This window comes from Anas acuta, chromosome Z (assembly GCF_963932015.1).
Source record: "Anas acuta chromosome Z, bAnaAcu1.1, whole genome shotgun sequence".
In the NCBI taxonomy this organism is placed as follows: domain Eukaryota; kingdom Metazoa; phylum Chordata; class Aves; order Anseriformes; family Anatidae; genus Anas; species Anas acuta.
The window spans coordinates 55,779,366-55,802,602 of NC_089017.1; the positions used below are offsets into that span (position 1 = coordinate 55,779,366).

Here is a 23,237-nt window from a genome sequence, read left to right on the forward strand (position 1 = left end):
ATAAATACTTTATGTCTGTGGAGCAGAAAGGTTTGTCAACAAATGTAAAGGTAACAAGCTTCCCTCCTGCATAAGTGGGGTTGGTTTTCAAGGGTTAAATATGTATACATAATATACATATACATGTTATAAACTTATTTATTCCCAGCTGTACAGACATTATTGTGGGCTGGGCTTTTTATTCTGAGTTGCAGTGAATTGGTGGTATTAAGTCATACTCAAGAGGCTTGTGCAAATGTCACATTTGTTTTCCTGGAAGAGTGCTGCTTTTGGTTGAACCTTTTCAATTGACTGAGATGGCAAGCGCCACAGGTGTTTACTCTGAAAAATGGGTTTAGGGACTGTGTGTCACTTGTGCAGATTGCCAGAGTTAGTAAATAAGGCTTTTGTAGAAAAAGCTCCTATGTCTGTGTCTATAAAATGAAAATATCTATCTGCTGCCATGTGACCTTACAGAAGCCTCCGTATTTCCCTGCCACCATGTTTCTCCATTGCTATAGACTGTACATATTGATGAAACCTGTATATATTGGTCCGGTGAGGCAGTAATAATCAGCAGCCTTTCTGTATGGGCATCTGAGAGGAACAGAAATTTAGCTGAGAAAACCGGTCCACAGAAAAAGTGAGAGACTGACATAATATTCTAATTTGTCTGAAGTGCTATGGCACTATTTTATTTTATTTTATTTTATTTTATTTTATTTTATTTTATTTTATTTGTCCAGGTTGGAAATCTTTACGATAAGTATTTACATACATATGCATATTTAAAATCTAAAATTTTCCTCTCAGAGCTGATATTTTCCATTAATAAAATCATTTAAAACAAAACTCAATTTTAGATTTATGCATATACATATAATATATATATATATCAGTATTGAGGTATTCAAGTCATTTTGATTTACAGTCTTTTTGAGAAAATTATTACTTGAAGTGTATTTAGTATTGCAAAGATCCAACTCCTGTGAATCTCTAAGCAGTATTATCAGGAATATCAACCTGCAGAAATTTAGATAGTGTCTTCAAGAATACATAACAATCATAGTGCTTTTAGCTGTTTGCACCCTAGTAAAACAATAGTGCTACAGAAGAGATAGCATGATAAATAATTGTAGATTTCTGAACTGAGTGGCAAATACAGTAGGATCAGAATTTGAATGTAAATGTATGAGAAAATACTGAGTCAGAAGAACTCTGTGTCATGGCTTTCAAGAATTTGTGAGAAAGGTCTTAATGTCTGCAAAGGAGAGTCCTGTTTCCTACAAATGAGAAGACAAAAATCTGTTTATCAGAACTCTAGGAAAACTATTCATGTCACCATTATAGCCTATTTCAGCTATTATTTGGGGGCCATTGCTGTGTTCTAGCTGCAGCACCACAGTGAACTTGGTATTTTTTTCATATTTTATGGATGGCAGATACTTGAGGTGCTGAGACTAGGAACTGGATCTGTAACAGATTTGTATCCAGGCAATTAGTAAGATAGTGCATAAAGCAGCAATAACTACATCCTGCATGCTTTTCTTCACAGACAAAATCCATGGAGATAAGGCAGGCATGTGCAAAGCTTTGGTTAAGGCTTCTTTTTCCTTATGTTGTTGTTTTACATTAGCTTTTAGAATGAAGAGTGCCAGCACAAAGGGCTGAAGAGAGAAAGGAGTGGAGTATTAGATCTCAGCTTTTCTCAAACTCTGGTGAAAGGAGCACTCTGTAGAAATTGGGGTTCATAGTTCAAAGCCTTTCAGATCTCTACATTAGTCTTTTCAAAGGTATAATGAGGATTTAAGGTGATGGTGGTGCCAGTGCTCTTCTGTATTGCAGCTCCATAATGAAACACTTGTGCAGGTCTGGGGAACTCTTTAGCATCCTTCACCACATTAGAGGTGTAACCCATATCAGAAGAATGCCATTACCAGCTGTAAGCTTTCCTATGTTCCATCTTTCATGTTAAAACAATGCTGGGAGGCAGAAATGAAAGAATCCGCAACTCTGCAAGTGTTTCATAAAAGTTTCTTGTTCTTTCGAACTCTTCATTTTATTTGTTGTTGGTAATGTATTCAATGAGGAAATGTCCATAGTGTTTGTGGATGCCATGTCTGCCATGTAACTTGTGTGTTACAAGCCAGATTTTCTTTCTCCTGTGTCATGGATGTGTGAAATTTGTTCAAAGAGAGACAGCTACTGCTGAGCATCACGCAGAACCTGCCCTTCCTATGTTTATGAGAGAATGGTCAGAGTATTGCAGTTATAATGGAGACTTCAAAAAATTTGTTTGTAGGTCCCGTTTAGTTTCTCAGCCTAGAGTAGCTGGACCTCGCCAAAAGCTGATTGAGCCACAGATTTTACCTGCAGTAACAGAAGAATATAAGAGGTCCTCGGGATTTGTTATTCTATGTAGGTACCAAAATTGATCCCCAAATAATAGCACTTTATGAATCAGAGATATCTTGTAGCTCTGACTCTATGTGATTTGCCAAATCTGCATGTGAATTTGATGGCAGTAAGGGGAGAGAAAGAGAGGTGAGTCTACTGAAATTCAAATATCCATCTGGTCTAGTTCAAGCTCACAAAGTTTATATCAGCCTCCTCCTCAGCATCTCCCTCATTGACTCCTAAAATGAATAAAGAATCAGGGACTCTAGATTAAATATGGAAGGCACCCTGCAGCACTTTGTGCAGAATTCACATGTTGGGATTTAGTCTAAGCTGATCTTCTGTCTGATCTGCTGGAGAGGAAGGTCACTGTACATTCCTGCTGCTCTCAGCCAGCTCAGTTGCTTCTCCTTTTTTTTCAGCATGGCTTGTACATCCTGGCAGAGGAGGCAAACTAGTGTGCCTGTCGTTAATGTAATTGAGATATCCTCTATAAGGACTGAAGAAATGTAGAGGCAGAAACAGTCCTGTAAGTTCTGATGACATTTGTTGACATAGCACTAAGAAGAAACTCAGTTTACAGTTTCTAATCTATGAACTGGGCTCTTTAAGTTAGTTGTATGGTCATGCTTTCAGATGTCTATCTATTTGTCTTAATTATTTCACCATCTCTACATGCTTCTCTGGTTCCCCTTCCAATTGTATCAAACATTTTTCATTCTCAATCCCTAAAAGCTTCCACAAGGGATTTTTCCCCCTTTGAAGATATACCAGTTTTATGTGCTATTCAGATTATAAAATGTATAATCTGTAAATTATAGGCAGTTCTGGGCACATGGAGTCATTTATTTGGTTCTATCTATGGTCAAACAATACTGAAGTGACTTCGTGACTTCAGGACCCATCATTGGTGTTTGGGGCTGATCTGCCAGAAGGCTTGTCTAGCATGAGGAGACTGCAAATCTGCTAATTCAGGTGCCATTTAAGCAGCAGGTCCAGAGGTTCAGGGCATTTTATCAGGGATTACACACAAGACTTTATCTTTACCTGAAGTTGTCAAGATTTCTTCTTCCCTGATGTATGTTGAACAAAATATTCCCATTTGATCAGCAGACTCACAACCAGGCCTTACAAAATGAAGTGTTAGAGCGTGTATTTGATTACACAGAATAATTTGGTATCTGTGATGGAGATTACAATACTAATGGTAGTCTTTATGCATCAGAGCTTCACTGGACTGAACTGAAGTTTCACATCCATCTGTGACTGTGAGTTAATGCAGAGAACAGTGTGTACATTAGCTTAATATTTCTGTGCAATTTCTTAAATTGCAGTAGGCATCACACTTGGCTAATAATGTAAGTAAGCATAATATATTCCAGATCTTTCTCATGCATTTGAGGACTCCTAAGAAATTAGAATAGCTTTAAGATAAAATATACTTGATGAGAGGAAGATGATAGGAAATGTTCTATCTCATATAAGATACAATATTCTGTTTCTAATAGCTCTCAGTTTCTAGGGGACTTCTATTATGTGGCAATACAGTTTATTTATTTGGAGTCATGGTGTGAATGTGAAGCCTTTTACAGAATGCCAGATGTCTAAAATTGGTAACATTACTTAAACTAAAAGTTAAATTAATAAATTTTAACTGGGAAGAGAGGTAATTTGGGGGTTTGTAGCTGTATAAATGAAATGAAAAGAATGGGCAAGGAAATGGCAAGTACAATTTGCTACATAATCCCATAAATGTGACTATTTTAAACTGGAAAAAAAAATGTAATTACCTTTGATTTACACATTGTTCTTCTGTTTTAAATGTCTTCCCTGACCCAGCTTTGGGAACTTTAGCAATAGCAGTGACACACTATAAACAGTGAATAGTTGAAATGAGCAGCTCATGAATACCTAATAGCTTGAAATTTGTTTGCATAAATGGTTCAACATTTATCAAACATATTTGAGGAAATCTGTGTAAAAAATGAGTCAAGAGCAGAAATAACAACCAAATTAGTCAGATAGTTAGAATACAACATTCAATAAGGCCTGTTCTAATGAACATGTAACTTGTATTGAACGTGTACAGATAATGTGTTATTGCAAATCACCTCTGTTCAAGCCACAGGAACCTTGTGATTCACCCTTTTGTGATGCCATTAAGTTAATGTGGATGAGCAGTAGGACACCCTTCACAAAAGTCTGTATGTTTTTGGAAAATATGGCAATATGACCTGCATCAGGCCAGCTTTACCATTAAAATCTTATATTACAAAGTGCAGGGGCTATTAATCAGGTAAATCAGCATTTGCTTTATTGTGCTTAAATATATACAATTCCACAAATCATCTTTATCCATCTGATGGTTTGCGAGCAAAATTTCGTGTGCTTTTTGACAAATGCAAGTGTTGCTCCCTTGGTGGAAAAATTTATATGTAACAGTTTAACAGTATTATCATATACAGATACTACATTTCTCCTTCATTTTTTAAAAAGCATATGCTTGTACAAGCCCATCTGATCTATATTTGCAGCCAGCCAGTTTGCATGTGCAAGCAGACTTTTAGGCACTTCACAGGACTAGTGCAGGCATATTAATGTAACTTGCAGTTCCATGCAAGCATGTACAATCTGAAGTGTATGTATCCATTTGTAGATGCAAATTAGAAGTGTGGCCCCGTGCCTAAATACAGAAAATATTTGCTTTAATAAGGAGTGGTCTGTTTTCTTTACACTAATAATACTAGTTGATTTATGGAGGCTTAAAAAAATTTGTCAGCAACCTACAAAATGAAAACTCCCTGCTGAGTTTATAGAAGATACTGCAGGGCTGTGCAATTACTGCTGTGCTTTATTGTATTGTTTGATGTGTTCTTCAGGGACCTCATGTTCAGCTTGAATAGAGATAGAGCTGGAAAAGTCTGCTAAGCTTAAAACACACACACACAAAACAAACAAACAAACAAACCCCTTTGAACTTTTTTTTATTATTTAAATATATTAGTGCATTATGAGTACAAAGGTTGCTACCTAATGAAAAGAGAGCTGCTGACATTGCTGGGAAGGTCAAGCAATGCCCCACTCAGAACAACCTCTAAAACATGGGAGGAATTCTTTATTGCAAAAACTCATGTTTTCCTCTGAAAAAGGACACACAAAGAATCAAATCACCTGAAATAGGTGTTAAATAAATTCCCTAATTCAAACAAAGAAGTATCTTTTTGTTCACAAGGTTCAGCTTTTTTTAGCTCCACTTTTACACGCACTCCACTGCTATACTGGTACAAAGTAACACCAGAATAACCTAGAGAAATAGATGGGATCACATATAAAGCACCTATTTTCATCTGCTATAGGATTTTGCAGCCATGACACTTCTTGTGTTCCCCGAGACTTTTTATTACTTATGGTGAAGGATGACATCTTTATCTTGAATTGATACGTAAGCCAGCTCAGATGGATGTTTTACATGGCACTAACCAGCTTTGCACAGATGAAAAGGCAGACTCAAAAGTCATCTTTAGAGTGTTTTAATCTTTGTTGTGACTGAAAGGCTTACTGAGAAGACATTCTGTGTATGAGCTGGGCAGAAACTATAATTTCTGGACATTCTGAAATTAAAAAACAAAGCCTAAAACTAAATAGATAATATATAGTTTGAATCTTCTTGTGAATATTTATTTAATTTCATGCTCAGAAACTCATTTCACTTTTTCTTAAAACTTTTCAAGAGAAGCTGGGTAACCCAGTGGCCCTTTGCATACTCATGACAGTTGGGAACAGAGCTGTAGACTACCAAAGATCCAGCATCTCTGCTTGCAGGTAGTCTATGTGGTCATACTTTTTAACAAGTAAATAAAATAATGGCAAAATTAAAAAGAGTAGTTAGCGATTGACACCATGAAGTACAGAAAGGTCTAGGCTGCAGAGGAGTTCCTCTAACTGAGATGAAAATAAAAATTGTTTCTTAGAAGCACTTTTTGGCAGAGAGTGGTGGTAAGCCAATAATGATTTGCAGCATGCTCTCTGTAAATACAAGGAAGTACGTGCTCAGAGCCTGAACCATTGGTTCAATAAAGTATTCATTTGCTCCAATTAGAGGTGTTCATGTGAGTCAATAACTAGCTGGGATATTTAATAAGGAGCTGTGCAGAGCTGTGCTGAACAGCCTCAGTGAGATGGGCTGTGCTGTGAAGCTCCTCAAAAGCTGCTTTGTGCCACTTGCCAGGGCACAGCATTCTCACCTGATGTGCCTGGTGGCCACACCTGGCCAGATGTGTCCCTCCGTGTCTGTAGGGCCCTGAGAAAGGAGGACAGCAAAGTACAAGCTTGTAGGATGAGGAATTCACTCTGCTTCTTGCTACCTACTAAGTTTGAGGGGCCTTTACCTCTGTTGGCCACTTGTGTTTTCAGGATGATGTATGTACCTTACTGCAAGGAAGCAGCTAGACTAACCTCTTCACAGTAACAGTTTGTTTTATTTTGTGTTTGATTTAATTCAGATAGAACCAACACGTTCACATCTCAGGGGTTTGTAGCATCACTCGGCCTCACCATCTCAGGACGTGGAAACACGGAAGAATGTCAGCTTTCATTAAGAATTTTTACAGCCCTTTCCCTTGCCAAAATAGCCTGAAATTTATAAACCAGAAATAGACTGATTGTAAATCAAACTCCATTGAGTGACCAGGATCATCTTTTGAAGATGCAGTGCTTTTAGACATACATCTGTAAGACAGACGAATGCCTAGATCTAGAAAAGTGAAGCAATTGGATAGACAAAATACTAACACATTCAGGAATAATTACATCCTTAAGTAAATGTTTTAATATAAAGTGGGTGGATAATTTCACTGATCTACGCTGACAAATGCTGTCCTGACTCTGTCTTTGTTGAAGGAAATAACCTACTAATTCTGTTAACCCTGTGTCTGTCTGTAATCAGGACATGGGAGTTCAGGTTTGAGTGCACGCAGCATGCTGCCATTCATCTAGGGGCCACATCCAAAAGCACAGCAAAGCCACAACCTGCAGTGGCTGCAGTGCGGAGAGCCATTTCTGTTAAATGCACTGGATTCTTGGATGCCTCCTGCTCCCAAATTCAATTTTTGGATCTTTGCTGCTGTAGGTACTTTAGCTAGTTATATGAAAGCCAGTGTGCAGACACTTACCTGTGCTGCAGTCATGGCTCCTGATGCACTTTACTGACAGAGGTGTACTGGGGAACCACTGCAAGCCACAGAACAAGGCAGTGCTCTGTTACACCTGCAAGTAGTTCTTGCTGGTTTGCTGCATGTTAGCACTTCATTTGAGTGTCTTCACAGGACAGCTGTGGAAACATATAAATGGAAGTTTTAGTCATTAACAGTTTGTTTTGATTTTCTTGTCCATGGGCAGTGGAAACTCAGTTCTTATGGTCAGCAGTGGAGAATAGATAAATAAGTGTTTCAAGATTGCCTGGAGAAGACCTTCTCAAACTGATGTATATAGCTCCATAAAATCACTCCACTGTTAAAATTACACAACCAGGCAGACACACAACCAGGTACAGAATTAAGATAACTTTTTCAAGCAAATGAAAAACAAGCATGCAAACAGAAATTAAGTAATAAAATGAAATTATTAATACTAAGACTAAAATACTAATGAAATATTTGACTAGAAGCACACTCTAGTCCATTTGACATAAATTAAAAACAAAGAATAAAGAAAGTTTGTAGAAGAGTAATCAATAAACTGGGACCCATCTGAAAGGTAGCATGTGATTGTTTTTTCTCTTAACAAATAGATGACTTCCGCTGACTTTATTATTCTTGACTGTGATATAATTGTATAGGTCTCACTGACAATCCTGTGAGTAACTTTTATTTAAGGAAAGCTATCTAACAATTAGTTGTTAGATATTGTACTAGATTCCTAAATTACGTCCAGAAAGGAAGAGGCAAAAATAAATGGTTTCACAACCTCATTTTTCTAAGGTATTACATCTGAAGATCTGCACAAACATTTGTGGTAAAAGAGTATTCTGGCTAAACTATCCAAATTTTAAAAATTTGTTGCTCTAGCAAAATATGCTATGCAGTGAACTGCCTGACTGTTACCCTGTCAGATCACTTCTGTCAAGAATATTTGTAGCCGAATTGTTGATATTCCTGTCGAAACTGCAAATAGGCCAACTCTGACACTGATTTAGGTACATACATTTTCTTGGAATGAGCTGCAACAAGATGGGTTTTGATATAACTCTGTACTTTCTATACTTAGGAGGATGTGAGAACGCAACAAGTTAAAAAACAGGAGGTTCCCTATAGTAGAATGTTGTGGCTAAATATGCTGCTGCTTTTACTCTAAAACTATTTATATCACTTACATATGCACACTTCTCATGTAAAAAATACCCCAATAGACATTTTCTTGGGTGCTTTTAAATATTTAATACTCCTAAGCATGTGTATGTGACTTTATTTGCCATTGCAACCCAGCATCTTGATTTTTTAGGTACCTTTTTCTCATTCTATCACCTGAAGAAGCATTAGAAAAACAGTATGCGTGCCAGGTCAGGAGCTGTATCACAGAGGGACCTGCCTATCTGAAACTGAGCCTCAAGTTACTTTTTCACTTAATTTGTTGCCACCAGTGAGTTGAGAGGAGGCCTTTGTCATTTGTCAGTAGTATCTACGTAGTACTAAAAGAAATATATTTTGGATTTGGGCAGACTCTTACATGCTCATTGACAGGCATACATGATGGGTGAACATTTTCAGAACTGGAGAAAACAAACTGCAGATTGTTCAGTTTGTACGGGAGCCTTTGAAGGGGGTGAGTTGCTCAGTCTAAGCAGCAGCTGTCCCTGCGATACAGCACATTAATTTTTCTGATCCAGTCTGAGGTGCCAAGCCTATAAAAAGATCCCAGGCATGTATTATTACTCCCAGGATCACTACAGCCTCCGAGTCCCGGCTATGCAACTGCACCAGTGACAGAGAGGCAAAGGAACATGCTGATGCATGTTCATCTTATCGCAAGAAGGTTTAATTATTGACCCTGCCCTTTATCTCCCATTAGGTATTCAGGGAAAGGAGTGTTTTATTCCTCTTTAATTTTTGTTTTCTGCTGCTTGTTCTCTGAAGCACCAAACCTGTTTAAAATTGGTTTTTGCTTCCTGTCAGAGCTACTAAAAGCAGGTAAATGTCAAGGATTTTCAAGAAGTCCCTAAGGGCTCTATATCTCTACTGCTTTACACCACTGACAAACCACTGCAGCACTGCTGTCCTGGAATTGTTCCTGACTTACACTCACACAGGGAGAATCAAATTCTGCCTGTTCTGTAGTTCTGAGTGTGACTGATACTTGTATTTTGTCATTGCTGAGAAAAATTAGATACAGAGAAGAGCTTCTTGTCTTTCAGGTTGTAAAGAAGGGATCATTTTTTCAAGCAAGTCTTCTTCATTAAGAATTTGAAGATATGTCCCTTCTAAAGATTTATATAGTATAACCATTCATCTATGAACAACTGTGTAAAACAAATGAACAACAAAAACAAAAATAAATGTTTGATGAAAAGCCTCTGCTAAAAACAAACAAACAAAAAAATCTGGTTGACTTCATTTGTGTCATCAATTTGGAAAAAGCTCATTACCCCTGAGATGAAGAGTGATGTAGAAGAAAAATGTTTGTAATTTTCATCGTTGTAGAATTTCTCTTGATTTTGAGAAAATATTTGCAACCAAGAGAGTTTTCTTCCCCCCACCCCCCTCCCACATAAATGTATTGATTACCCTAGTAATATAAAAAGCATGCTTAATTTGCTTATGAGCATTTTTCTTGCTTGCTTAAGCATTCAAGTTCAGGGCGATCAGCAGTTATCTCTCCTGACTGAAATACTGCCCATGTCTGCATTTCTTGTGAGAAATGACCAGTTTCCCCCAAGAGGGCATAGATTGGTTGTGCCTGGATCATAAAAGCCAGCAATTTGAGAAGGGAAAGAAAGGGTAAAGCTAATCCTCTCAGAGTTTAATCAAAGGGATAGTCTTCACGTAAGTAGACCTTTCTGTCAGATATGTCTGAAGCAAGTTGAAGTTAAGCCTTATACCTTGCTTCCGTCTGGGGGGTGTTTGACCTTTGCATTGCTTTTTTGTCCTAAGCAGCATGTTACACTGCTTTGATGTGCTCATCCTACCTGCAGAAAACTATGTAAGTGCAGCTGGTGATCAGAGTGTGTTGAAAGGAAGCTATTCTGGCAAAAACTAGAGTGTAGCAGTACACAAGGGCAGAGCTTGAATAAAAATAGGAATTCATGCAGCTTTCTCTGATACCTTCTCTATAGTCTACTTCGTGCATGACTTATATGTACATTTGTGATCATTTTGCTAGACAGATATGTTTTTCTGTTATAGTATCTGTCTTGTGATGATGGAAGACTGTTCTTTACAGTATACTTGATTTGCATACCTTGCATCATTGTTTTCTCCCAAGAGATTTAGAATGGCTGTTCATACATCTTTTTCTGTGATACAACTAGAAGTTTCTATGGTGAACAGAGAAATCAACTATTCACCTTTTTCCTCCCTGCTTTTAACCAGGTAGACAAGAAAATTGTCCGCACAGAAATTGGAGTGCTTCTTCGCCTTTCACATCCCAACATTGTAAGTTCAGCTATGTTCCAATCCATTCCTTTTTAAAAAATAAAAATGCCTGTATTCCCAAGAGCTCCACATGGACTACTGTGGTTCACCTATATAGATTTGCGAGTCTTAGATTAAAGCTTTGGTTTCTTCTCATGTGCTCATTAGCAATTCATTATGCAAGACTGTTGAATTATACTTTAAAGTAAATTATTGATGTTCTTACAGAGTTCAGTCAGAAACTGTGCAAAAAGAGCTCTGTAAAGGATAGGAGAAATTTGGCATTTTCGGTCTTTGGGGAGACTTCAGCTTACTCTGAAAGATTTACAGAGAGTTATTGACGAGCACTGAAGAAAGTAGATTCTAAAATTCTTGTATTACATAGAGGTTGCAGAAAGATTTATAGCAACGAGCAACAAAAAGGGGAATGTAAAGGGAATAAAGCCATAAATAAATAAATAAAAAGTATGAGAGTATGTGTATAATAATGTGCTGAACTGCAAAGTAAATGAGACACCAACTTCAGCTGGTATCATCCTCTGCTTATTGTCTAGAGTCTGTGTCTTTCTGTTGGCCCCATGATATGCCAAACAAGAAGACAAATACAAAAATGAATCCTTTGTGTTTTTTTTTTGTTTTTTTGTTTTTTGTTTTTTTACCAGATAAAACTGAAGGAGATATTTGAGACCCCCACCGAAATCAGTCTTGTTCTGGAATTGGTCACAGGTGGAGAACTATTTGACAGGTAAGTTGTCTGTACAAACCTCACTCTGTACCTCCCTCTGGGAAGTTATAGTCCAGGTTTTTGCTCTGCACATAGTCCATGTGTCGGTAATTACTGGAATTATTTAATCAACATATGATTTATTCACATGAGTAAATATTTGCAAGAACTAGTTGCAAAAACATATTTGGAAATGTGATTATCAGGATTTTATTTTGGAAATGTTACATGCCTAGAGAATGGAAGAAACTGTCAGTAAGTTCTGAAGAGCATATGAAGTGCAAGAAAGGTGTTCAGCAGGTGTTTAGTATTAAAACATGCTGAAACAGACAAAAGGCAGGGAAAACTGGTAAAATCACATTGACAGGTCATCATAAAATGTGGTAGGTGGCAATCAGCCAGCCAGGAGGATCGTGTTATGTCAGATAAAAAGTTGATAAGCAGAATAGCAAAAAAGAAATATTACTTGAGAGTCATTCTATTTATAAAACCTCTCCTTTTGTTAAAATGGTTCTGCAAGACAGCTATTGAGTCTGAAAGTAATTTGTTCATGGTGCTGTACATCCTTGTGGAGTATACGCACATACTTAATGTTAAAAAAATTCTATGATAGTGTTGTGACAATACTCTGCTGTTGTAGATTTGATGTTTGTTGTTGTTTGTTTTGTTGTTGTTGTTGTTTGTTTGTTTGTTTTAGAGCAAGAGAAAATATGAAAAGCACTTTATACTGGTTTGAGTAAATCAGTTAGTTCACTGAAGTTAGATTACAGAAAGTACAGGAAGGTACTGTGCCTTCAAACTCATGCAAGGACAGGCAGTTTAATCTTCCTTCTTTGTTATTAAAGTTTAATATTTTAGAGGACTCTTATATAAAGCATGCATTGAAGACACAGTCTGAAGGGTTCTTTGACTGAGAAAACAAAAGCATACGCTTTTGTATACTGTGTTCATAGCTACAGCCTTGAGATGAACTACTTCTGAAATATAATAACAAAAAACAACTCCTCTTGTAATGTCTGTGGTTCAACAGAAGAAAGGTGCGTGGTCTCTCAATAGTTAGTCGAAGCAATCAGGACAGATGTGCTACAAGTTAAACAACCAATAAGCACCAAGCTATACAAGACCCTGTGCAAGATGCCTTACCTTTCACATATCCTTTTGTATGTCTACATGGCTTCAGATTAGGCATTTTTTCAGAAGGTTGGGATACTATACAGGAGTGTTTAATGAAAGTTTGCAAAGGGAAGAACACAACTAGGCCAGTAAAATATTTACTTTCTGAGCATCAACTATGTGTGTGATAGAAGAATCATAGAGTCATGGAATAGTTGGGGTTGGAAGGGACCTTCTAGACCATCCAGTTCTAAATCCTCTGCCATGGGCAGGGTCATCTTCCACAAAACTTGGTTGCTCAAAGCCCCATACTGCCCAGCCTTATACACTTCTAGGGATGGGACACCCACAACTTCTCTGGGCAACCTGTCCTAGTGCCTCACCACCCTCTAGGCTAAATAACCCCGGCTCTCTCAGCCTGTCTTCATAGGAGAGGTGCTCCAGCCCTCTGATCATCCTCATGGCCCTCCTCTGGACTTCCTCTAACAGACCCATGCCCTTCTTGTGCTGGGCACCCCAGAGCTGAACCATCTACTCCAGGTGGGCCTCACATGAGCAGAGTAGAGGGGGAGAACTGAAAAGACCACATGTGATCTGGGATGTGGCACTGTGTTACATGACAGAACTAGAATTCAATATTAGGACATTTTCAACATTCTGTCATCTGTACTCAGGATATGATTATGGCATTTGAGTACTCAGGTTGATCTTTCACCAAAATCATATGCTTAGTGGCTTGGTTTACAAGCTGGGTTACAAGTTTACAAGTTTGGTTTGGTTTTACAGTTTGCTTACAAAAAGCTGCCTGGCATTGACTGAAGAGAGATGCTTACTAGAATTGCGGTGCCCCCTTGTGATGCTACAAATGAGAACTAATACTATGGAGCTCTTCTGAGTTAAGCCCCCTCCGTTTCTCCATATATAACAAAACTGGAAACTTTGGCAATGCAGTCTTATCTGGTGTGAGATCTGGAAAAAAAAAAATAATAAATTATTTTTAGCTATTAAAAAAGCAATTGAAGTATTACTTTGCTCTTCAAGCTTAGTCCAAAAAAACACCTCTAACAGAAATATGCAGCCACGATGTTCTACTCTAATAACATGAATTAAATGTTAGCTGTCCCTTTCTTCTTTTTCAGCAGGGCTGAAGGGCTAACTCTTGTATTATGAGATACAGTGGCTGTCTTTTGAGCTTCACTGAAAATAAACTTAGCTTTCTGCCCTAGGGCAGAATTCCCCTTTCATGCTTTACCTTTTCAATCTGTATATCTTTATATCAAGTATGAAGGATAACATCCTGAATATTCTGACATAGCAAGAAGCTCAGTGCACTCCCTCCACTGTGATTGCATGACTCCTGTCTCAGTCTAAAGCCAAACAGCTCTGGGAAATCTCCTGCTGGACAGTGAGATTGTGTCAGATACGGATGGCAGACTTCACTAAGTCTGAAGAATCTCCCTTGTTTTTGAGACAAGACACTGTACAGAGAGCATGTGGGCAAGCAGGACTGTGATGTGGGCAGGGACCACCCCATGGTTTTGCAAGACCTTACATGCTTGGTGGACAGCTATATGACTTTGTAAACCACCTGCTATACACAGACAGCAAAGTGACTTTTGAACTCTGAAGGAGCTGTCGTTTGGCCTCTTCCAAATTATCTGCTAGCGGATGATAGAACTGGATCAATTACACTGCTGTATCTGCTCTCCTTACTATGAACACATTCATTGGTGTTACAGGTACTGCTCATTCTGATAACATGAAGATACTTTTTTTATTAACTGTTTTACTGCTTTCTGCCATCCCATTTGTCCATTCTTCTTTTACACAGTTTTTGAGCTACAGGTGAGCAAATTTGTTCATACACTCTTTCCCCTTATCATGAAGGCGATTTTGAAAATACCCAAGTCAGATTCACTCTCTGGAATTGTATTACTTTTCTTGATGTGCTGCAGGTTTCATGCCACTCTAACACAAACTTCCTTCACCATATTTAGTATTTTCTATCATATAATCCATGTTACTGCTTAAATAACCTGTCATATGATGGTCAATTATGTTACCCCAAAGGCAATAAATTCAAACAAAAATGTCTGTTACACACCTAGCTAGTATAATTGGATCAAGTTGGTTTTGCTTGTATATTTAAAAGGCTGTTTATCAGACTTCATAAGTCACATTGTAGGCCATATTCTGACATGTCATACACAATAAATACAACTGCACACCAAATTGGAAAAGTTTAAATAACAATACTTATTGCTAGTTCGCATGATGACTTTCATCACCCCAGTAAGTGAGCAGTAACAACAGTTGTGAAGTAAAACAAACCAATGACCAAAACAGAGAGAACACCAGTAGGTCTAATAGGTGTAAATTCAGTGAGATTCTAGTTCATTCCTAAAGCTGTGTCTCCAGCCCAGTTCTGGCAGACATGCCTTTAAAATTGTTTGGCCTTCCTCTTTCTTTCCTGGGTGTTTGAAACAGCCATGGATTTTTGAAGAACTTTTTAAACTATGGCATTGTAACAGAGTCCTGAAGGACAACTCTGATGCTTCTGAGCATCCCGGCCCTGTTATGTCTAACAGCACATGGCTACGTTTCTTGCACTGCTGCAATACTGATGCCAGTCTTCACTGGTGCTGGGGCATGATCTCACTGCGAAAAACAGAAACCCAGATGTAACCCAGCTATTCAAATGCATGGTACACTGATTGCACTAACATTTGTCCTTGCTTTCTCTGTCTGCAAGACCAGTCTTTAAAGGACCTTTTTTCTACTACATTTGTGGGTAGGAAATTGCACGGTGAGGAGAAAGTGGAGGGAAAAGATCAGTTTTCATCCCTCTATCATATCACCCTTCTCCCCACATCTTCTTATGCTTCTTATGAAGTGTGTCACTGAGTTCAGACCATAGACACATTGTTTATAGGAGAAGTTTGAGTGATGGAAAGAAATAATTAAATTGAGTTTTATTATTTTTTTGTATGACATTATATCGTGCATACAGAATAAATGATAAACCCTGTGTGGATACTTTAAAAGGCAGATTTGTAATCAAAAAGCTTTTCTCCATTTCACCTCTTCTCCATTTCAAAGGACAAAGATAATGGCAGAATTGATGGAATTAAGCCTCTAAATACTCTCAGACAGATAGAACTGAATTCAAGCTCAAATAAATTAACTTAAACATTTTAATATAAATTTAAGATGTCCATGGGGAAAAAAAAAAAAAAAAGAAAAAAAAAAAAAGTTAAATTCAGCATTGATCAGGGAATGTAGAATGACTTGACACCATAAAAACTGATGTCTTTTTCCTAGAAAAGATATTAGATTTGACTGTTTGATAGAACCAAATTGTTCACCAAGCTATTTTTTTTAACATACTGATTAATAATCAGTAAGCTTTAGACTGTTGCAAGGTTTGTTTACATATGTACTCAATCCTCTCATTATATTCTGTTAAAACCTTTGATTACTTTCATCACTTTTCTTTATAGTTCTTTCCTTTTAAAATAATGACCTAAGCTTGGTTCAGTTATATTTTTCTCTCATCTCTTCCTTTTACCCTCCATCCCTTCATCACTCTCTACTTAAATGTAATTGCTGGATACTTTTAACTTTGACTTTCTTTTCTATTGGGTGTGTTTCATCAGATTCTTCGTCCCTTTGTTGATCTGGTTTTCCTTCTACCAATTAGCCTCTTTATTGTGACAGGCAGTAATAGGTCTTGAAGTTCAATGAAGACTGGTATATGTTTTTTATAAGCTACATTTTCTTGAAGTTGGTCTTTTCCATTCAGATTTTATTGATATGTATTGCCTTTCAGATGAATCACTGATACATCACATTTACAAATATTAATTTCAGCAAAAGGCTCTACTTTAAATTAAAAGAAAAGAATAGCTTTACTTTAACGTAATTTTGCTCAAAATATGTGCAGATTGATAAGAATAGTTTTTGTTAGCCTATTTCTTTTTTGTGTTTGAAATGATTATGATAATCCATATGTTTTCTTTGTCTGTACTTTGTCATCTTGACCACAGGCTCTTTTGTTTCTTTCTTTGTTTCATTATTAAGTACACCAACCATTGTCTAAAAGTACTGCCTATGGCTGACTACCTCTTGGTTCACTTTTCATTTCAGATTTCTTATAATTTCCTCTGAAACATAGATTTAAACTGATAGTGCCTTCTTTTATGGTAGCATACATAGGAATTACTTTTTCTAAAGAACTTGCCTTTTTAAGAGATACTGAAATGATTGCCTCTTGTGAACAAAATTTCCTGAAGCCTTCTTGTTTCTGCATCTGGAAATTAGAATTGCTAAGGTACATGTAAAAGAATAAGAGAATTTACTGGTCCCAAAAGTATGGGTGTTTTATAAATCAGTGGCAGAGTAGTATCTTTTATTTGTTTCTGCTGCCTGGTCCCATTAAGTGGTGGCAATTTGTCTTCTGAGCATGAGTCACAGCAGTCCTTTGGATTCTATTTTACATAAGGAAGATAGAGCCCCCTCACTTTTGCAGGACTGTGAAAAAAAGAAAAAAAAAAAAAAGTCTGACTGTATTCACCAAATGTGCCCTATTCTATGAAAAACAGAAGGCAACACACAAATTGGCTCTAGTAAAAGTGCTTATTGATGTCATAATAGCTCATTTAGTGTCTCTTGATTTCAGCTGTAGTAATGATAAAAAACAGTAATTTACAGAATAAAGAGGTGTGTGTTATGGCTCATTTGTAGGCTTTCTAATGTAATTTGATATTTCTTTCCTGTACAGAATTGTAATAATGCCTTTAGATTTGTTTACAGTCAGCACCTTATTCTCCATCACTAGCCAGAATTGCTCTAAGTCAGCCAGTGTCTATTTGACAACAATATTCTCTTCAAGACAAGAAATACAAATCATTTTTGAAATGGTTGTATATAAGATACGACTTATGGTGTGGTCAGTGCTTGCACTTAGATGAAATACCAGGCACCAGAGGACACATAATTACAGTTCTATATATATGGATAAATGACTCAAACAATGATGATGGTGCAATTATAATACTGGCTGGCTTCCTGCCACTCTCTAATTGTGAACTGATGTAACATTAAAGCTTGCCTGGTTCTTAACTCCACCATGGAAGCCTTTTCATTTAAAACATTTTCATTTAAATTCTCCTCTTGCCTTTTGTTGTTATTGCTCAAGAAACAACAGGAATAGCTTTGCAGGGATTATTGCCATGGGTTTGTCCTAGTTTGGATCAAGCTGTATGCCATTAACCCATTCAGAAAAGGGGGCAAGCGTTTTTAAGGGAGAAAAAAACAGAATCACAGAATCACAGAATCACAGAATTTCTAGGTTGGAAGAGACCTCAAGATCATCGAGTCCAACCTCTGACCTAACACTAACAGTCCCCACTAAACCATATCCCTAAGCTCTCCATCTAAACGTCTTTTGAAGACTTCCAGGGATGGTGACTCCACCACCTCCCTGAGCAGCCTGTTCCAATGCCTAACAGCCCTTTCAGTAAAGAAATTCTTCCTAAGTAAAACAGTGCCTGTGAAGCTCTAAGTTCCTTAAATACCATCAATACTGAGACTCTTTGCAATTCCACCACCACTAGCAAACTTTTTCTGCTATGACCTCATCTCTGTAATGGAATCATAGAATGATTTGGGTTGGAAGGGACCTTCAAGACCACCCAGATTTAAACCCCCTGCCATGGGCAGGGACACCTCCCACCAGACCAGGTTGTTCAAAGCCCCATCCAGCCTCGCGTTGAACACTTCCAGGGATGGGGCATCCACAGCTGTTCTGGGCAACCTGTGCCACTGCCTCACCACCCTCAGAGTAGAGAACTTCTTACTTACATATAATTGAAACCTTTTAGTTTAAACTCATTACCCCTTGTCTCAATGCACTTCCTGATGAAGCATTCCTCCCCAGCTTTTATAAAAGCCCCTTTTAAGTATGCAAAGTTTTCTATAAGGTCTATCCAGAGGTTTCTGTTTTCTAGGATAAATAAACTCAGTTCTCTCTGTCTTCATAGGGAAGGTGCTCCAGTCCTCTGACCTGGACCATCATGGTCCTCCTCTGGACTTTCTCCAAGATGTTCATGTCCTTCTTGTTCTGAGGGCCCCAGAACAGAACTCAGAGCTCCAGGTGGGGTCTCTCAAGAACAGATTAGAGGAGGAGAATCACCTCCCTCCACCTGCTGGCCACACGTCTTTTGATGCAGACCAGGATACAGTTGGCTTTCTGGGCTGCATGTGCACATTGCTGTTTCATGTTGAGCTTCTCATCAACCAACAACCCACTGCTTCTCAGATCTGCTCACAATCTGTTCTCTGCCCAGCCTGTATTTTTGCCTAGGATTGCCCTGATAAAGGTGCAGGACCTTGTACTTGGCCATGTTGAACTTCAGTATTTTTTCACAGGCGCACCTCTCAGCCTGTCCACATCCGTCTGGATGGCATCCCTTCCCTCTAGTGTGTTGACTGCACTACAAAGCTTGGTGTGCTGAGGGTGCACAGAGTTTCATTGTCCATGTTACTGACAAAGACGCTAAACAGTGACAGCCCAATACTTACCCCTCAGGAACACTACTCATCACTGATCTCCAGCTGGACATTGAGCCATTGACCACAACTCTTTTGAGTGCAACCATTCAGTCAATTCCTTACCCACCAAGTGGTACATCCATCAAATCCATGTCTCTCTAATCTAGATACAAGGATATCATGGGGGAGTGTCAGATGCTTTGCACAAGTCCAGGTAGAAGATGTCAATTGCTCTTCCCCTATTCACCAATGCTATAACCTATTGTGGAAAGCCACCAGATTTGACAGGCATGATCTGTCCTTAGTGAAGCCATGTTGGCTGTCACTAATCTCTTCCTTATTTTCCACGTGCCTTTGTATAGTTTCAAGGAGGATCTGTCTCACAGTCTTGCTGGGCACAGAGGTGAGACTGACTGACATGTAGTTCCGTGGGCCTTCATTTTTTCCCTTTTTAAAAATTAGGGTTTTATGTTTCCCCTCTTACAGTCAGTGGGAACTTCACCAGACATCCATCACTTCTAAAATATGGTGGACAGTGGTTTAGCAACTTAATCCACCAGTTTCCTCAGGACCCATGAGGTGTATCTCATAAGGTCCCATGCACCTTCAGGTTCCTTAGCTGGTCTCAAACTTGTTCTTCTCCTACTGTGGGTGCTTCTTCATTCTTCCAGTCTCTGCCCTTGCCTTCTGGGGGCCTGGGCTATGTGGCTGAAACTCTTGCTGGTGAAGACTGAGGAAAAAAAGAAAAAAAAAAGAAAAAGTAGACATATTATGTAGACATGGCCTGAATGCTAGGGAAGATAGAGATATGCCTCTGTTAATTTAAAAAGAAACAGGATCAAGTCCTTGCTGATTTCCTCAATTATCTACAAAATTAGCTTTCAAATTTGTTTGAAATGCAGAGTTCTTAACAGATCTGTATAGGTGACAAGGTTAACTATATACCTACAGACTCTATAGATGTAGACTATAATGTTTACAGGAAGTGTCTGACAGACCCAAGAGCTAACATTGTTTCTCCTGTGCCTTGATTAAAGATCTTTCCTTAAACTATAAAAACAGTTAGGATATGACTGTTTCGTCCATTTTATTTCTCATTGATTTTTCTAATTATTTTATGACAAGAGTACAAAGGGAAGCCATATTTCAGGAAGAAGTACAGTTATCCTAAATGTTCAGGGCACCAAAATTCTTGTCCTAAATGACAAGTTGATCATACGATGAAAACCTGAAAAGTAAATCCTTTTCAGCTAATGTACTTCTCAGTTCAATGTTGAAGCTTAACTGCTGGAGTAAGGAACGTATTACAACATCCATGCACTCTTAAGAGGTGCCAAAACCACTGATGGACTGAAGAAGGTGAACCTTAAATAGTCCTGAACTGATTATACAAATGTTCTTATCATCGTGACATAAAGGGATATATGTACATTTTATGTTATGTATGCCATATTCATCTTCAGAATTTAATGGCCATGTGCTTCAGTCTTTTGGGGAAGGTAACAGTATGCCAGAGGGAGCGGTAGTGCAGTGTGGACAGGACAGTTACAGCGGTGCTTTTTTAACATGGAGGGCTGAAATGAGGTTATTTAGCTGAGCTTGGGCAGTATCTTTCAGCCATTAAAAACTATTAAAAATGTCTTGAACCATCGAAAAGATGATTAAACTGAAATTAAACTCTGAAAGATGAACCTATGTTTTTAAAAATGATGGACTGAACTGTTCTTACTAATTTCAGTGAAGATGGCTGAACAATGGCTCCTTCTGAAGATGTGGCTATACTTTTATATTATCCAGGCTTTTAACGGTTAAATCCTGTTTTAGCTAAGAGGGTGTTTTTTGGGCTTTTTTTTTTTTTTTTTTTTTTTTTTTGGTTCTGTGGGTTCTGTAGAAATGCTGAGTAGGAAGTAGAAAGAAGTAAAAGTGGGGAAAACAAGCATCAGTACAAATTATAAGAAATATGGAATCTTTCCTTAAATTCTCCTGCATGCTATGCTTTTCAGAAACTACCACTTATTATTACAATGATGGAGGAAAAATAGATTTTCTAAATGATTGTAGTGCTACATTTCATTTCTAAACAAGCTATTGAACAAAAAATGTCTTCTTTGATTGACCTGTAGACAGATCCAAAGCTAATTCTTTATATCCCATTATCTTTTTTCAGATTAAGGGCAGACAGTTTGAGTCATTAGTGATGTACAGCTATTCTGTAAGGAATTATGAGAATGCTCATAAAAAAATGGAGAATCAGATAACATAATCAGAGCTGTGGTGTTTATATTTATTACTTTTCAGTGCTGCATTAAGGAAAATACATAAATAGTCAAAGAAAGGCTTACATTTTAACTAAACAAATACATTAAAGCAACAAGGAATTGAAACCACCTAGGTACATGTACAAGCCAATATATCTATGAGTCACTCATTGAGAAGGTGATCTTCATGGAAACCTTTTTTTTTTTTGCTTTTGAATAAAGCGATGTCATTTTTTTCCCGTTTCTGACTAATTTTCAGTCTTATTTTATTTCGTAGAATTCCAATTTCATTTTAGAATTACCTTTGCATAAGAATTAAGTGAATATATACAGAGAAAAGCTCCATGGCAACTAAAGTATTTTAGATAAATGAACATTGATTATATAAAAGCAAATATTTTAAAATGGGTTAGAACATACTGCCCTTGAAACAGATCTTGTATTTTTATAGGCTAGTGTCTCATTTATACTGTACGTGATGTAATGGGATGAAGACCACTCGTAATGTGTTGTGAAAGTTTAAGATAAAACTCAGCCAGAGACAGAATGAAAGTGATCCTGAGAATAGTGTTTATTTTTCTGACATTGTGGTATTTATAAAAAATGATCAAAAAAATATAAATATCAAATATGAACTTAGCATGAAGAAATAAAGAGAAATTATATTGGAAGCTGGTAAGGTAGTATAAAGTAGACATGAGATTTTACTCTTTTGAACAACTAAATATATTCAGGAGGCCTTTTGCAAGCTGAATTGTATGTTTCTCGATCTATTTAATACTGAAATATATCCAATTCCACTGTGTGGAGAAATATTATTTATAGCAACAATATTAAATGATGGCTAGAAATTGAAAATTTTTGAGTAACTGTTTAGATTGATTTGCATAATAATTAACTTAATTTATCAATCTGAGGTAAGGGAAGCAAGAAACAGACTTTCCATGCTCAGCTTTCAGGCTACACTAGAGGATGTGTAGGGTGGGTTGTGTAGGTAGGAAGGAGGGAATTAAACCTAAGAATAGGAAAACGAGTCAATGTAGAGAGTGGAGGAGGAACAGGTCGGTTTGTTAAAGTGGGTAAGATTTACTTGGTCACAAGGAATCACAGGAACAGTTTTTGTTTAAAAATGCAGAGATGCTCTTTGCACGGGATTGCCCTTCCCGAGAAAAGCAAAACTTTCCCAATAGATTTTTAGTCTTTGGGTGAGGGAGCTGGTGCAGTAACCTTTTCTAGTGTAATTTGTTTCCTCTACTGTATTGCTTTTTCCACATCCTGGCACAAGTTATAGCACCTGCTGCTGTGCAGGGCTTGGAGTGATGCCAGGACTGCACTGGATGGACAGGGATGGACACCCAGCCCCTCCTCATGCCTGGCCAGGACCTCGATGGAGGGGCAGCAGGCGACTTGGTCCTTCTGTGATAAAATGTTGACTTGCTTGCTTTAGTAGGGGATTGGTTTTTCCCACTTGTTGCCTAAAATGCTTGTCATCAATCCCCAGATACATCTACCAGACACGTGTACATGTGTCAACTGCACAATTGTATGTCAATATAATTTTAATACATCTCTGAAAATGGATTCTGAAAT

The 23,237-nt window shown here is 37.8% G+C and overlaps 1 protein-coding gene across 1 annotated transcript in view; it reads left to right on the forward strand.

Annotated features, from left to right (window-relative positions):
• The window catches only part of CAMK4 (calcium/calmodulin dependent protein kinase IV), a 163,897-nt gene that overhangs the window by 74,256 nt on the left and 66,404 nt on the right, over positions 1 to 23,237 (forward strand). The window contains exons 3-4 of the mRNA XM_068666747.1: positions 10,959 to 11,021; positions 11,663 to 11,745. Of these exons, the coding sequence (XP_068522848.1) occupies positions 10,959 to 11,021; positions 11,663 to 11,745 (146 nt within the window). The remainder of the gene's footprint in view (positions 1 to 10,958; positions 11,022 to 11,662; positions 11,746 to 23,237) is intronic.